The 18,054-nt window shown below is 41.6% G+C and overlaps 1 protein-coding gene across 1 annotated transcript in view; it reads left to right on the top strand.

The window, feature by feature from the left end:
* Nucleotides 1–18,054, top strand: part of LOC124720061 (phosphatidylinositol N-acetylglucosaminyltransferase subunit A) — a 142,957-nt gene that overhangs the window by 109,740 nt on the left and 15,163 nt on the right. The window contains exons 4-8 of the mRNA XM_047245328.1: nt 938–1,056; nt 6,729–6,850; nt 8,735–8,826; nt 11,557–11,762; nt 13,262–13,347. Of these exons, the coding sequence (XP_047101284.1) occupies nt 938–1,056; nt 6,729–6,850; nt 8,735–8,826; nt 11,557–11,762; nt 13,262–13,347 (625 nt within the window). The remainder of the gene's footprint in view (nt 1–937; nt 1,057–6,728; nt 6,851–8,734; nt 8,827–11,556; nt 11,763–13,261; nt 13,348–18,054) is intronic.

The raw sequence follows: 18,054 nt of genomic DNA, 5'->3' as shown, positions 1-18,054 counted from the left end.
CTCTTAGCAGCTACTGCTCAGTCGAGTAGCTCCTCAGTTGGCCTCACAAGTCCAAGTGCACCCCATTCTTGACTTCCCACTGAGGAAAAATCCCCGGCAGCACTGGGAATCGAACTGGGTCCTCTGCGTAGCAGCCCGACATGTGAGCTCTGAGTAGAGGAGGCAGCCACCTTCGGGCTGCTGCTGCTTGCTAAAGATGAAGTGCTTTTTTTTCTTTTTGTGGTTGTCCCTCCAGCTAAATAATGCTGCTGGCATCAGAATCTCAACAAGACCACCAGCGAAAGCCTTAGTCATGACAAAATCTTAATATTTTCTCATTCCTAAAATTTTCTTATGACGATTTTGTGGTTTCAAAACTAGTCGAGACAATTTGACGTGAAATTTTCGTTCACAGAGACAGGTATACTCTTTTAATATGCATTACCCATCCATTAAAATATCTACATTATCGATTAGAAGAGTTATAAAAGGCCACCAAGTCTTCATTTTTAGAGTGCCATATGTTCACTCTGCATACCACTATGTTGCTACTGCAGTCCATCAGTCACAGAGGTATTTTATTTGAGCTGTAGTGTCAGTATAAGGCTACATTACCTAGTCAGCTCTTGGTATGTGCACTTCGTACAACCATTTAAAAGGTATTATCGTCTCGCATTTTCTGTCATTCCGTAACATTTGCACCGCATTACCTACGATAAATATCTTGAGAGTGTATTATTCGTATGCTTACTTTGTCATAAATTTCTCTGATTTTTATTCCTTTTTCACTGCAAGCTCAGTTAATGAACAGCCGCGAGTGTAATAGTTATTTTGCAGCAATGTAAAAAAAATTGTTTTTCCAATTCATTGCCTAATAAGTGTGTTAAATATTTTTTACAGCTAAATATGCACTCAAAATCCTACATCCTGGTGAATGTGACATTTTCATTGTTTGCAGTCGGTGTTCACAGACCACTCACTGTTTGGCTTTGCCGATACGTCTGCCGTTATCACCAACAAGTTCCTGGAGTTGTCGTTGGCAGCCTGTGATCACTGCATATGTGTCTCCCACACTGGGTAAGCCTTGACTGCTGCATGTTTAATAGTTAGATGTTCCGAAGGCAACAGGTGCTCAAAGTTTAGTGTAGTTAGGCCAGAGTAATTTTTTTCCTTTCCCCCCATACGTTAAATATTTTTACACACACTATATAAGCATCTCACACATTCATATGTGACTTGTCTTGTCAGAGTTCATCATCGTTTCTTGTTGTTAAAGTGAATGACAGGAGAAAAAAAATAACACAAAACCCTTACCCGTAATACAGTGTTGAAATCTGATTTTCTAAATGCTTTGGAAAATGCAGGATGGAATGTAACAATATTGCGAAAAGGATAGTTGCTACTCACCGTATAGTGGAGATGCTGAATCGCAGATAGGCACAGCAAGATGACTGTTACACAGTAAGCTTTCGACTAACGAGGCGTTTGTCAAAGATCAACAACACGCGTGCGCACGCAAATGCAACTCTCTCTCTCTCTCTCTCTCTCTCTCTCTCTCTCTCTCTCTCTCTCAAAACACACACACACACACACACACACACACACACACACACACACACACACACACACACACACGACCACAGTGTCTGGCAACTGAATCCAGACTGCAGTGCATGTGCAGGGATGAGGTGAGAAGACGAGGTAGGGCAGGAGAGTCTAGGGGGGGGGGGGAGAGGGGGGGGTAGCAGAAGACGAGAGAAGTAAAAAGAGTGCGTGCGTTCGAGGACTAGAGGGCTGTGTAGTCCTGGAATGGAAACAGGAAAGGGTTTGGATGGGCTAAGGACAATGGCTAAGAAAGGTTGAGGCCAGGAGGGTTATGGGGACATAGGATATATTACAAGTAGTGTTCCCACCTGCAATGTTCAGAAAAGCTGGTGTTGGGGGGGAAGTATCCACATGGCACTGGCTGTAAAGCAGTCATTGAAATAAAGAATGTTGTGTTGGGCAGGGTGTTCAGCAACAGGATGGTCCAATTGTTTCTTGCCACAGTTTGTCGGTGGTCAGTCATGCGGACAGACAGCTTGTCGCGCCAATGTAGAATGCAGCACAGTGGTTGCAGCTTAGCTTGTAGATCGTATGACTGGTTTCACAGGTACCCTGCCTTTGATGGGATAGGTGATGTTTGTGACCAGACTGGAATAGCCACTGGTGGGAGGAGGTATGTTGTTCCCCACCCTTACTCACTCTGCTCACCCCAGCCTCTTCCTTACCCCCACCCGGTTGCCTCTCCCATCGTGCTCTGCTGTTCGTAGGCTAGTTTGGCTTTAGCTGCCAGAGTGTGTGGGTGCGCAATTTTTCACAAAGGCCTTGTTGGCCGAAAGCTTATTGTGAGACATTCTTCTCATTGTGCCTATCTGCGACTTAACATCTCCGCTATATGGTGACTAGCGACTGTTCTTTCCATAATATTGTTTTTAAAAAGCCTTCAAATATCTGCAAGTATGTTTTTATATTTACGGAAAACATATTACATTCAAAATATTGGGTCATAATTGCATTTTTTGTTCTGAATAAAATTTGCTATTGTGCTATAAGTTCTGAAATCTAGTAGTAATCATTACGGGGCACTGCTCTTTTCAACAAGGATATTTGTTGTACCACTTTTTGAAAAACTTGGATCCATTGCCGCACAACACTTTCACTCGTAACATTTGGACTGTGTACAGTACACAATTGATGGTGAATATCTGCTGCTGAAATGTTTTGCACTGAAAGAAATCTTATCACACTACGCATTTTGTGGGATTTTTTACTGCAGCATTTGTGTTTTGAGGTTATAAAAAGTAAATGGTGGGACAACGGCAGCACTCCGTGTACAAATACTAGCATGATAGTTACTTTCTGAACTGCCCTCGTAATTATGACTGAAATTTTATAACCGTCCCATAATTAATGACCATCTCCAATTGGTAGTTTTTATAGACATGGTCTACAGGATTTGAGGAGGAGAGGGGGTGTCAAAATTAACATGCTGCTGTGATTTAACTTAACTTAACTTCCCCTTGTTCTTGATTGTGGACAGTTTATATCTGCTTGCTCTGGGTCCTTGATCAATTAAGAGTCGGAGGGAGGTGGAGGGGAGTTAAAACTCAAATTTAAAAACAGATAAATGATTAACAGTTAGATATCTTTTGATAATAGTCACATCCATGAGCTGAGAGCATCTACAGTTTAGCAATATAGAGAAATAAACTGTTTGTTGACAGCCCTTAACGCGAGGCTAATAGTATCTGCACAAAAAATACGAAGTTGTGTAAACTGGATCAACGGTAGTACTGTGCTCGGGAGAGAGTGCGCGAATTCATTCTGTCGTGTTAGTGGTAAGTGTGTGGAGCCTTTGAAATCACAGATGACAAGGCACATGGTCATAGTGATTTCTTACCACGCTGTCAGAGCTGACGGTGTTCAACCGAAGTGTGGTGCAGTAGTGCGCACCAAATAAAAATGGTGACATCTCTACACCATGCTTAAAGTAATTGGCAGGCAAAATGTGAGAAGCTGTGATGCGGTTCGTGCCGACAGCAAAGTGCGGTCATGTTAGTGTTGTCTCGTGGAGGCTTTTGGTTAGGATTCGAGCAAATTGTAAGGGGTGTGGGTATCTGAGTTCGGAGTTTTTATATTTTAGTGTCATTCCACCTCAATGAGTTTCTGACCTGAAAAATAGCATCATTGCCCACCAAGAGGAGCTGCAGAGGCTGGAAAGTACTTGCTGTGGCCTAGGGAAATTGCCACATCTTTTACTGACAGAGGTTTTACATCCATGCATCAAGAAAGGTCATTACTGTTAGTAGTAGTAGTAATAGTAGTAGTAGTAAGAAGAAGAAATTTCAAACATTCATCTTTTGATAATGGCCATCATTTCGAACAAGTTATCAGCTTTTCTCTATATGGCAACAACCAAAATCTGATTGATTTTAGTTCCTCAGTATTTTTTGGGGATGGGAATGTTTATAACAGTATTCTTTCTCTTGAAATTTTAATAAAGGAGTTAGTTGCCATCAGAAATTTAAGGAAACTCAAAATAAAATTAACAATTACTCTGAAATTATTTCACTTGTGGATTGGTCATTAAGAAAGGTTCTGGAATCTGTAATTAGATGTAGTGTTTCTGTTAGAAGCCTTATATGGGTGCACATGTAAGTATCCCAGTATGTGACAAATGTGGAGAAAATCTGTGTTACATAATGAAAATGCAGTTGAGGTGCATGGCACATACATCTCCAGGAATGTATGCTACACATAATAAGGAAGTTGTTTGAAGAGACTCTGTGTAATAAGAAAAGACAGAGATGTGTAATGGGAGCTTTATAGCTGGCATTAAAAAATGTGCCAGAGCAATGACCAGGATATTTATTGCTAAATTCTGCAAACATGGGAAACCTTGAGCTGGTTATCCTCAGTATTGATGATTTACTTTTGATAGTTCCTAATGGCATAGAAGCTTTAAGGTATGTTATACTACAGGACAATATGTACGTAGTTGTCATATCCGTAGTATTTTGATGTATTGATTCATTTCCTTGTTTTATAGCACTCTATAGTGCGATAACGCACTTTCGAAACGTGCTGTGGTTAATATATCGCGTGGGTGAAAATCGGTGCATAATATTTTCAGTGCTGACATGTAGACAGTGTAGCGGGAGAAGCGAACTGAAGACTGAATTTCATTGGCAGAAAACGTAGGTGATGAACTAGTCTACTAAAGAGACATCTACAGTACGCTTGCCTGTTCTCTTCTGGAGTATTACTGCACACTGTGGAATTTTTATCAGATACAATTGAGTAGAGACCTAGAAAAAGTTCAGGGAAGGGCAGCTCATTTCATATTCTTATGAGATAAAGAGAGAATATCATGGATATTATATGCAATGTGGGGGGGGGGGGTGGCAATCACTATAACCAGGCCATTTTTCATTTCAGCAAGGTCTTTCCATGAAATTTAAATGAACTTTCTCCTCTAAATGCAGAAATAGTTTTTTGGCACCATCTACATAAGGAAAAAATAATCATTATAATAAAATACGTGAAATCAGAGCTCACACAGGAAGATGTAAGTGTTCAATTTTCCCACACACTGTTTGAGGGTAATCCCAAAAGTAAGGTCTCCCTTTTTTTTTTTATATATATATATATAAAGTACATAGACCTGTTTATTTCTACAATGGTTTACATCAGTTTACAGCGTGAACATTTAGCTATTTTTCCACATAATCACCATTTCTGTCGATGCATTTTTGTAGACGCTGTGGCAGTTTTTGTATGCCCATGCCATACCAACTCGCCGCCATGCTGTTCAGAAAGTTACGAACCTCTTCTTTCACCTCGCCGTCAGAGCTGAATCACTTTCCGGTCAAAATGTTCTTGTAACTTAGGGAACACTCCATAGTCACTGGGTGGCAAGTCAGGACTATTGGGTGGTTGTTGTTTTTGGGGAAGGAGACCAGACAGCGAGGTCATCGGTCTCATCGGATTAGGGAAGGACAGGGAAGGAAGTCGGCCGTGCCCTTTGATAGGAACCATCCCGGCATTTGCCTGGAGCGATTTAGGGAAATCACGGAAAACCTAAATCAGGATGGCTGGACGCGGGATTGAACCGTCGCCGTCCCGAATGCGAGTCCAGTGTCTAACCACTGCACCACCTCGCTCGGTCAGGACTATAGGGTGGGTGGGTGATTATGTTCCACTGAAACTGTTGCAGGAGAGTAACAATTTGCCATGCGATGTTTGGACAAGCATTGTCATGGAGAATGTGCACGACCTTGCTCAACATTCCTCTTCTCCGGTTCTGAATTGCCCGTTTGAGATTTTTCGCAGTCTCACTTTAATTGTTCCCAGCGGTTCTGCTCCGACAACAAGGTAAAAGAAAAGCTTCATAACTTTCTGAGTAGCATGGCGGCAAGCTGGTATGACTTGGGCATACAAAAACTGCCACAGTGTCTACAAAAATGCATCGACAGAAATGGTGATTATGTCAAAAAATAGCTAAATGTTCAAGCTGTAAACTGATGTAAAACATTGTAAAAATAAACAGGTCTATGTACTTATAAAAAAAAATATGAGACCTTACCTTTGGGATTACCCTCGTAGCTTGAAGGTGGGTTTGATGAACCCTCCACCAGTCACTTAAGTGTGAATTGCAGAGTGGCAGTGTGGATGTAGATTTAATGTAGAAAGCTGCATCAAATACATACCAGAATTAGAATTTCGTTATTGTAAGTCAAAATCAAGAGGTGGCTAACCCAAATTCTCTGTAAAATTACATTTGATCTCTGAAAATTTCTAACTTTCCTTTCCCGTTGCTCATAAAAATACATTGCAAAATGTGTGTGCTGTAACTGCAGAAATATTAACATTACATTATTGAAAATTTGCCAGATGTTAGTTTTCATATACTGCATAGTGATGAAAATGTTATTTGATGAACAGTTATTACTTTACAATGATTACACAGTAAAAGTGACATCATGCGGAACTGCAGGGCGCGCACAGCATTAAGAGGCGGTTTGTTCTCACAATCAGAAGCTTTTGGCAGCACAGACTGATTACAGAGCTTTCTACTATATTAGTGAGTTATGTCAGATGACCATACTTGCTTCCCCACAGCTGGTGACAAGTGTGGTGAATATTTGATCTGTTTTGTACTGTGTGTAGCTGATTGACCTCTGTCTGAAATCCCTTTCCTTTTCTAGGAAGGAGAACACCGTTCTCCGAGCCAAGGTGCAACACAACCGTGTTTCGGTGATCCCCAATGCTGTCGACATGACAGTTTTTGTGCCAAAGCCAAAGTCGGAGAACAACAGTGCAGATAGAAGTGAGTTATAACTTATTAAAACATTCATTGTGTTGTAGGTGCTGTACTCATATTGCCTGAGCATATCAATGTACTCGTCACAGGGCCACTAATAAGGTTGTGCTCATGCTACACGAATATAGAATGTTGTACTTTTGATCGATACTAAAGTAGCTAGTTTATATGCACTTCGCTCTTCGGGCCTTCAGCCCTGCAGGAGGAAGATTTATTTTTTTATCCAGGGATTATCTTACAGTGATAAACAAGTTGCATTGTAATACAATTGAAAAATACTTAACACACAGAATAAATAAACTTTTAAGAAATTGGAATAAGTGGTCAGCTGTGGTATTGATGAAGGAACCATTATAGCGTTTGCCTGAAATCGGGATGACTCGACAGAGCAAACTCCATCCACCTGAAAATAGTCATTCTCTTAATGGCTGCAAGGCCTCATATGGTTGATCCCTATTGTACTGTGTTCTTTATTTTCCACGCAGTTGGCATCAGATAGTTATGCTCTTTATTGCTTCAGGAACCTCTGCCCACACATTGATGCGTAACCGATGCTGATGAGATGCGTCGACCATTCTCAGAAGATTGTCTGTAGCCCGTGGTTGATTAGACGGTTTGATGATACCAGTACTGGTAAAGGTTGCTTCATTGGTAAAGCGGTCTGATGACAGAAATCCTATAATTTCGATAGTGTGGTGTAAAAACAGTGACAAAATGCTTTTCACAGAGAAAAATCTGCTGCTGAATAATCCATGCACTCATTGCGGGTGATACAGCTAGTAGCGGTTGTCGAGTAGGATACACACAATTGTACTTTGGCTTACACCGTGTTGGCAGGGTATTTGCTCGAAGCTTGCAGTAGGGTTTGTTTCAATATCCTGTAGAATCCTGTCCTCCAAATCAGGTGTATACACAGTCTGCCGTCTCACTGCACCTGTGTGATGTGGTTGGTGTCTGGTGTCTGTTGCAGGTACAGATATAGACTAAAAAGCTAGGTCGCTGATATAAACTTGTGAGATGGCACTAGACTCGGAGGTATGCCAGATAGTCTTGGTGGCGAAAGATTTTCACTACCAGTATTTTGCCATCAAGGGGAGGAGAAGTGCTCGTGTAAAGTTCCTGATCAGCAGTCTCTACACCAGTAGTTCTGTGTTAAATTTCAAATATTTCTCTGCAGTGTCTCATCCACGTGACACTGTTGACGACAATCCGTTTTACGGGCGGGGACGTTAAGCTCGACAGCGCCCTCGGTGCAATTACAGAGGAATGTGCTGTGTGCCAGCATTGAGTTTCACCCTCTCCCTTTACTTCATCCTTAAAAATGTCAACACTACGCTGCACAGGCACTCGTCAATCATTCAGATGACACAGTACGTACTCGATACTTCGTAACGTGTCAGAGGACAGGCAGTGGCATGCAATCTCAACTAAGACCTCGCCGTAAGTGGCAGTGCATGTTTCTCGAATCTGTTGCTCTTTGCTCATTTCTTTTGAGTACGAGACTATTTTTGAATTTAAAGGACACATTTCAAGCAAAAGCACTAGTGCTCACTGATATGCTACAGCATCCATAGAGGTGCTCACAGTCGGACATCCTGTGTCAAGGTTCTGGTATGCCAGTTTATTGTTAAAGACAAGCTTACTGGAGTCCTGTGCTTGGGTAATAAATGTTAATGCTTCCCGAATATCCTGTGGTTCTAGAAAAGTCTTCAGTCATTAAGTTTTATGCGACACTTAGTTTTAACATGAATTTCTTTCCCCTGTTTTTCTATGATCAAATTTTTTCTTAAATTTGGTTTTAAATTAGTTGTGCAGGAACAGTAAGTGTTAAATTCACACAAACAAGGTGATGTAAATATTGTTTGCTGACATTAACTTTTTTTTTTACAGTAACAATTGTCATTGTGAGCCGACTGGTGTACCGAAAAGGAGTGGACCTCATGGCGCAGATCGTCCCAGAAATCTGTTCCAGGCACTCTGATGTAAGTGCTATTGCTATGATGCCTTCATTATACTCTGCTTTAATTAGTACTTATTTTGTTTGAGTCATGCTGTTTCTGTTTACTCCATCACACTGCAATAATAATGTTAATCTCCATGTAGGCTATCCCAGTATTATCATTTATGGTGTGTTTCTGCAGAACCAACAATTATTCCAGCATTCTGTTTAATTTCAAATTGAGAACCCTTTTAACTTTTGGCTTATGACATTCCTTCTGTAGGTTCATAGCTTTATAGATGGAGGTGCTTGGAAAATTCTCAATTAAATTTTCTTTTGTTGGAAATCGGGTAGTCCAGCAGCCTAACCTCTTATTTTAATAACTGTCACCTAATGGAGAACAGTCGATCCTTTTTAACTGCTGCAGTATTGTTTCAGTTGGATTTTGGCTGCTCAGTGATACTACACAGTACAGGTTTTTCAGTAATCAAGACAGTGTTCGTTTACACTAAGTAAGGTAATATATTATCAGCAAACATAATAGGAGGCAGTTGCAACCTTTGTCACGCCCACCTATTCGTGTCTAATCTCAAAGTAGGTCCAGTAGATTGAGACAGTGCCACATGCTATTACAATAATGTGCATGTGTGATCCGCACTGTAGTCTATTGGCTGGCACAATAGATGTGAATGCATCTATTGGCACACTTGTTGTTATCAAGTTTTGGTAAAAACACCTTGTCCGCATTCTTATGTTTACTGAGGGTCAACCCGTGGTGATGGGGACACGCTCGGCTGATAATTTCCTGTACATCGCTTTTTTCTATGCCTTAACACTACCAGCTACCTACTGCCAATGATATCACTTGCTCACTTGGCACTTGACGGTTCATTCTTTACCTACCCACAACCTCGGTGAGCTAAGCATGGGTTGCCACTGAATAAGGGGGCTGTGAATCCCTGCTGTATCTAATTGGGGCAAAAAGAACTTTGTGGCACAACTTAATTAAAAGGTTGATAGGAGACGTCTTGAGGCATCAAGGAATTGTCAGTTTGAATAAGAAAGAAAGTGGGGGGGGGGGGGGGGATAAGAATTGATATGGAAATGGCCAGGACAGAATAGACTAGCATGGAGAGCTACATCAAATTAGTCTTCTAACTGGAGAGCACAACAACATGATATATTTATTTGGTCCTACATTAATTCTCCCTATCCACCCTCATTTTATTTATTTAAAGTGTTGTTACATGTAACAATTTGTAGGGATTTGAAATGGGGATAATAACTATGCTCAGTCGTAGATAAAGCTGGGGCAGGCCCCAGTTCATTTGTGGTTACTGAGAAAATGCAGCTAGTCTGCAAAGGCGACTGCTTCAAATCACTTGTGTAGCAGATTTTAGTACATGGATTGTCCAGAAAGTAAAGCACACTTTAACATAACTAAATAAAAATGAGATCAATGCAAAACTTCATTTACAAAGTTACAGTACCTACTCTATTTTTCAATGCTATCACCTTAGCTGCCGAGGCACTTACTGTAATGTGGAACCAATTTTTCTATTCCCATGTTGTATTCCTCTACTTGCAAAGATTTGAGCCCGGATGTCACTACCTGTTGGGGGTATCATTATTTGCAAACAGTTTTCCACCCAAAAAGCCTTTGTTTTCAGGAATAAGTGAAAATCACTTAGTGTAATGAGGATGTCCAAAAATTTCCCACTTAAGTCTTCGAAGGTCTCGCTTTGTTTTTGCCGATGCAGGAGATCACACATTTGTTAAAAATCAAAAACACTTTTGTCGACAACATTCAATAAACTGTGTACAAAGCCAGACCAACAGGTGTGACATGCATTGACCTAAAAAGGATAGTGCTTTGAGAATGGTTAGTTTCTAGCTGAAATCTATTATTTACAAATCAAAATAACGGTCGCTGCGTGCAACAGCCTCTGAATGGAGGGTAACCTGATAGACCATTTCTCTTCACCAGTAACGGTACAGGATAGGATCGATCAGTGTTGTTCAGGAGCCAATTGATGTCAAGTAAGCTGAAACGAACATAGGGCCATGTGCCAATTTTTATGATTTTGGATTAGAGCGTGCACTACCCGTTCACCCAATTTTTTTCACCTTTCCCATCGCACGCAAATGTTGCACGATGGTCAAATGATTGCAGTTGACCAAAAATTGCCAGTTCTCGAGTACAGTGACGTGGATCATTGTAAATTAATATATTTAAATAGTCTTCATGAAATCCGTAAGGTCTTTCAGAACTTGAAGAGTCATAATGTCAAAACGATCTTCCTCCTAAATGAGAGAACCATTTTTGCCATGAGGATTGGTAAATAAACCCACAACAACTGGAATATCAACTTGGAAAATAAGAATGCTACAAACTTATGCACCAACCTAATAAGAAAAATCAGATTTAGGTGTTCATTGTTGCCATTTTTGAGAGTGGTGTGGATGGAACATATTCTGAAAGTGCTTCTGTAAACCCCAAACACTTCAAGTGTGATCTGTGGAGTAGTCGTGTAGTTGTATAAAAAGGTAGCGTCAGCTCACTGTTACAGTGCAGTTCGGTATCGGATCTGTTCTCACATTTTGCCGTGTAACGCACATTACAGACCTAATCGCTCTATTTCTTTTCTGCTCATTTCCACCACTACTTTCAGTCACCGTCACACGTAGAGGTAAAACCGATTGCGTCGTCCGAGGTCGACGGCAGTAATGGTACCCGTACGGTAACGGCGGCAATTTCTCTTCCGGTCGACAGGTAGACTTCCTGGTGGTAGGCGACGGGCCGAAGCGGTGGCTGGTGGAGGAGACGCGGGAGCGGCACTCGCTGCAGGAGCGTGTGACGCTGGTGGGCAGCCTGCCCCACGACCGCGTGCGCGACGCGCTGGTGGAGGGCCAGCTCTTCCTAAACACGAGCCTCACCGAGGCCTACTGCATGGCCATCGTGGAGGCTGCCGCCTGCGGGTAAGTGGCTGTGCCGGTCTCAAAAGTGAAAGGTGGGAGTAAGAGGAAGGGAAGTGACGAACTGAGTCAAAAGTGTAACTAAGAGTTCGGATGACAGTGGAAACGGGCCAAAGGGTTGGAGATCAGACAGGAAAGGGGATTTCTCCCACTGATTGATTTTTCTCCCATTGTTGGGCTTTGTTTGTATACTTAATTACTTTCTCCACAGTTGACTTTGCAGCTCCTATTTCTGTCGGAGGTTGTTGCCTTGACATTCTGCAGTCAATAGGGTTCATGTCTGGAGAACATGCTGGCCACTCTAGTCGAGCGATGTCATTATCCTGAAGGAAGTCATTCACAAGACGTGCATGATGGGGTCGCGAATTGTTGTCTGAGAAGACGAATTCCGTGCCGATATGGTTGCACTATCAGTCGGAGGATGGCATTCACGTATCGTACGGCCGGCACGGTGCCTTCCATAACCACCAGCGGTGTACGTCGGCCCCGCGTAATGCCACCCCAAAACAGCAGGGAACCTCCACCTTGCTGAACTCGCTGGACAGTGTGTCTAAGGTGCTCAACCTGACCAGGCCTCAGTCTCCGACGATTGTCTGGTTTAAGGCATATGCAACACTCATTGCTGAAGAGAACGTGATGCCAATCCTGAGTGGTCCATTCAGCACGTTGTTGGGCCCATCTGTACCGCGCTGCATGGTGTCGTGGTTGCAAAGATGAACCTCGACATAGACGTCGGGAGTGAAGTTGCGCATCGTGCAGCCTATTGTGCACAGTTTGAGTTGCAAGACGACGTCCTGTGGCTGCACGAAAAGCATTATTCAACTTGGTGTTGTTGCTGTCAGGGTTTCTCTGAGACATAAACCGTAAATAGCAGTCATTCACTGGGTGGCCTGAGTGAGGCATGTCATCGACAGCTCCCGTCTGTCTGTATCTCGTCCGTGTCCGAACAACATTGCTTTGGTTTACTCAGAGACTGGGCACTTCCCTTGTTGAGCCCTTCCTGGCACAAAGTAACAATGCAGATGCGATCTAACCGCGGTATTGACCGTCTAGGTACGGTTGAACTACAGACAACACGAGCTGTGTACGTCCTTGTTGGTGGAATGACTGGAACTGATCGGCTGTTGATGCCCTCTGTCTACTAGGCACTTCTCGTGCACAGTTGTTTACATCTTTGGGTGGGTTTAGTGACATCTCTGATCAGTCAAAGCGACTGTCTCTGTGATAAAATATCCACAGTCGACGTCTATCTTCCCGAGTTCTGGGAACCGGGGTGATGGAAAACTTTTTTTGATGTGTGTATTACGGACAGCAAAACCCAGATGGTCATGTGGTCTTCATTTGAAAATAATTAGAATTGAAGCTAAAATACTAACTCAGTGGTGCAACACTTCCATAATTATTTTGTCTCTCTCTCTGTTCTGCAAAAACTACTGTTCTTACTCCAGTTTGAGAAGACGTGTAACATTTAATTTATAAGCTTTTGGCCTTATTTTTTTCAGGTTGCTGGTTGTCAGCACCAGAGTGGGAGGAATACCAGAGGTACTCCCACCTGATCTGATCTACCTCACAGAACCCACTGTGCCAGGTGAATATCACAACTGCTAATTTTTCTCCCTTGTAGCATTTCTAAAAGCTCTAACAAGTAATGGTCCATCGTCTGTCAATATTATAATATTTGCGTGATTATGTTTTTTATTTTTCAAAGAAAATATGCACATGCCTCAGCAAATACTGAATCCTGTTGGTGCTACATTATTATTTGTGACGCAGCTTTATAGTAAACACTGATACTTGCAGTGTAGCTAACAGAACTTTGAATCCCTGACTCTAGATATTGACATAATTTCTAGAAAGTCTGACTAATGGGGTATGTCTTTAAAATAAAATTAAAGCCGTAGGGATTCTAACTTTCTTGCTTTATTGAGAAGATTCTCAAAAAAGCTTCTAGAAGTTGTACATTTACATACTTTACGCAATATTCTTATTATGTGCATATACGGAACAAACTCCCTTAAGTTTGGATGCACTGCTCCAGAAAATTCTATAACAGAATAGGGAAATAAACAAAAATGTGTGGCAAGCCAAGACTTGTGTCTCTAGATCAGCATGAGAGATATTTGTGAGGGCATAACAGACTGAACTGAGCTTCTCGGATAGTCGCTCTGCGTGTGATCCCGTTCCAACTTGTTATCCAGCTGGACAACAAAGAAATTTATACATAGTGCTTCATTCAGTGTATGACAGTGTCTACTGTTGGTACTAGTAGGTCATAGTTGCTAGTTTGAAACTGCATAGTATGAGTCAGGCTTAAGCTGTTAGCTGTAAACTACTTGTAGGTACTTCAGCTGTTAACTGAGCTGCGTCTGCTGTTATATATAATTACTATTAAAAACAGTCTTGACCACAGTTGATTTAATAAGGTGACCGGTTTCGACCACTACTGTGTGTGCTTGTACAACAATGGAGAATCACTACTAGTGATTCTCCAACAAAGAGGTTCCTACTCAATGGTCTGAAGATGACCACAGTAGTGGTCGAAACCGGTCACCTTATTAAATAAATTGTGGTCAAGACTGTTTTTAATAGTAATTATTTATAAGACATTGATCACTGCTGTTCCCATAATGTATTCAAAAGTAATGCTGTTATATAGTTTGGATACTCATTAATATGCTTGTCATCAGCAAACATTACAGTGTATGAGGATCGTCACAGGTGGGGAGCTGCAGCTATAATCATATGGTTCATTAGATATAAAATAATTTTTAAAATTTGTGGATATACGAGGGTAAGTCAATTATTATCCGCAATTTAGTTATATTTTTGTTTATTTTGGTACGTTGATGACACATGCTTCATTTATTTGTTGTTATATCTTTGCAATTTTCAAGCTGCTGGGTTGGTTTCGTTATTGTTGCTGTGCTGTTAATCGTGGCTGCTCCGCTGTCTATTTGCACCAAAGAAGGGCAGTGTTCCTTAATCCGTTTTTTGTGGTCTGAAGGTGTATCAGGGGCCGAAATTCATCAAAGATTTTTGGTACAGTATGGGAACAATGTTTTTGCCACAATGGAGTGTCTACGAACAGGTTGAAAATTTCCGAAACGGTCGCACAAGTGTTACGCACTATGAAGGAGCCGGGCGACCGTTTACCGCCACAAATGAAAAAACCATTGAGCGTTCACTTGAAATGATTCTCTTGGACGAATAACTATTGATGAAGTGGCACATTGTCTGCAAATTAGTCATGGTTCTGCCTAGGAAATCATCCACAACAGACTTGGGTTTCATAAAATTTGTGCAAGATGGGTCCCAAAACAACTCGCACAGTTGCATAAACAAATGCACTTGGACATCTGCAAAAAGCATTTGGATCACTATGGTAATGATGGGGACAACTTTTTAGACAGGATCATTACTGGTGACAAAACATGAATCCGTTATTATGAGCCGAAGAGTAAACAGCAGAGTATGGAATGGAAACATCCAATTTCACCGTGCAAGAAAAAGTTAAAGACCCAACTGTCTGCAAGAAAACTGACGCTTACGGTTTTTTGGGACGCACAAGGTCCAGTACCAGGACATTATGGGGGAAAGGGGCACAACAATAAACAATGTACATTACAGTGAGATGCTTACTGCCAGGCTAAAGCCAGCAGTTTGAAGCAATACTGATGATTGCTGTCAGAAGGTGTTGTGTTGTTGCACAACAATGCCTGTCGGTATACTTTCTCACTATCACTTATTTTGTCCACTCAAACAGGCATTGAGGGGCCGTCTATTTGCCTCGGACGAAGCATTGAAAGAAGCAGTGCATTCCTGGCTCACAGCTAACTGAGAACCTTCATTTATTAGGCCATCAGAAAGCTTGTACAACAATGGACCAAGTGTGTTGAAACGCAAGGAGACTGTCGAAAAATGATGTTCTTGTAAGTTTCCTGTTTGATGACAATAAAATTTTATAACTACTTCACGGATAATAATTGGCTTACCCTGGTATATACAATATTAATTTAATCTTGTGAGTATCTCTGCTTCTTATGAGCTCATTGTAAGTTGCTGAAAGCCAGCGTTTCTTTCAGGTTAGTACACTTGACTAGTAGTACTGCCCACAGGTGATTATTCTGACTGTGTGTAATGTTTTTATTTCTGGCCAAGAAATGTCAGAAATGCAACATAGAATTTTTCAGTAACATGTGTTGCGATGTTCCGCTGGTTCTTTACTGTGATATCGGGTAATGAAATAGTCTGATTGGGAGCTAAGACTTACTGCTAATCAATCTTTCTTTCTTTATTATGACAGCTCACTCGAAAACCTCTTCAGAATGAGCCTCTTCTCTCGGAGTGCTGCAGTTACTGCTGCAAGTTAAGAGTACAAAACGAAAATCAGATTCTTAAAATAAATATGATGCTTCTAATAAACAATGTATCATATATCGTACTTTGGTTGTTTCAACATTTGGCCATCACTGTTATATTGATAAGGACTGAATCGAAAAATGGTTTGTCTTATTTAAGAGATTACTGGTTGAGTATATGTCAAGCCTTCTCATGTCCCCATACATTGAAGGCATGGTCACAGCTGCTCTTCCTCCATGACTTGCACTATATCTCTTGAGGCAGGGTCCGCCAGACTGGTGGGCACTGTGAATGTTGTAGAACATTTATTGTCAACCTGGTTTGCAGATATATTGTGTCCATCCATTTCATAATACACATTCATAAATATACATCAAAACAGTAGGTTATACTAACTCATTACAAAAATTAACTTTTTACTGTGGCAATCATCAGTCTTTGGTTTGGAAAATGCTTGTGCAATGTATAAGTAAAACTACAGTGTTGTCTAAACCCTGCGTTACGAAAATAGCTGACCTATGTACCGTAATGTAACAGTATAATATTTTATTTAAGTTTATGCTATTAAGCATTGCTAGCAGTTTCATTGTAATATCCTTGTACATGAACTATTATCTAATTTTTTTTTTTTCTTTTTTTAAATATTGAGCATTGTCCTGCAATACTGTGCTGGTACTGTTGCAGTATAATATTTTCAGTACCTGTGGAACTAAGTTTGTCCTGCTACCTGGGCAACAGATGCTTCTATCCATAACAATAATGTCTTTCCCCATGTGCTACATACAAAGGGTAGTCGTAGTTTTGTCACCTCAAGAAAAGAGAAAACGCTCTCTCCATCCAAACGGGCCTGGGAAGGCTTGACATTACTGACCGACTGCCGCGTCCTCCTCAGCCGACAGGTGTCACTGGATGTGGAGGTGGAGAGGCACACGGTCAGCACACGTCTGTCTCGGCCATTGTCAGTTTTCGTGGCCAGACACGCGACTACGTGGTTGAGTAGCTCCTCAATTGGTCTCGTGAAGGGTGAGTGCATCCCTCTGGCCAAGAGAGATTGGCACACCAGGACGGTCACTCTTGCAAGTGCTAGGCAAGCCCAGCAGTGGTGTTACCACTGCAGCAAGGCCATTAAGAAAAAAGAGGAGGGGGAGATGGAGAGATACGGGGGGAGGAGTTGTTATTATTGTTCTTGATACCATCACCACACCACCCCTCCCCCACACATCTACATTTGAGAGTAACATTGAAACCATGCACCAGTACTATAGCAAGCTAGAGGTCCCAAACCGAAATGGGACATCCTGTAGATAAATTGGAGTCCTGTGTGGCAGTTGGTTTGTGGCACAGGCAGAAACGTTGCAGCTGCATCAGACTGATTCGTATGACTCTTGTAGCTATTTGGGTTGAGTTGACACAGCTGCAATGTTTCCACGGCTGCCAAAAACTGCTTACCACATGATACTCCATTTCATCAGTGGGTTGCCACATTTTGATTTTCCTCCTAGAGCACGCTTACTACAGTACTGTGGTGCAAGGAGTTCATTGTCCACTATGACTGCAGGCAAGTACGCGGTAATGTAGTGTATTGTTGTCAGTGGTGGGAGGGAGACACCAAATACATCACTGACTTTGGGGCCAATTTCCTCTATTTCAATGAGGATGGAGCCACTGAAGGCAGAGCACCCTGTGTTCTCGTACAATACTTTTGTCCTAAATGAAGAGTATGTAGTTGGGACATTGCGGGTACTTCGGCACTGTTGTCCTGCAAAGTTGTATCACTATATGACATACAGATTGGGAGATATGACACCATAAACATTGAAGAAGAAGGAAAAAAAAATCTTTCCCTTCAAATGGAGCACATATTACACTGTTTATAGTTGCTCAGTGCTTCCTGATGAGACCACTTAGCGACTTTTGACAAACTGCAAGTCTGATT

Source organism: Schistocerca piceifrons, chromosome 11 (genome assembly GCF_021461385.2).
Source record: "Schistocerca piceifrons isolate TAMUIC-IGC-003096 chromosome 11, iqSchPice1.1, whole genome shotgun sequence".
NCBI classification, from domain to species: Eukaryota; Metazoa; Arthropoda; class Insecta; order Orthoptera; family Acrididae; genus Schistocerca; species Schistocerca piceifrons.
This window is presented reverse-complemented; position numbering and strand designations above follow the sequence as displayed.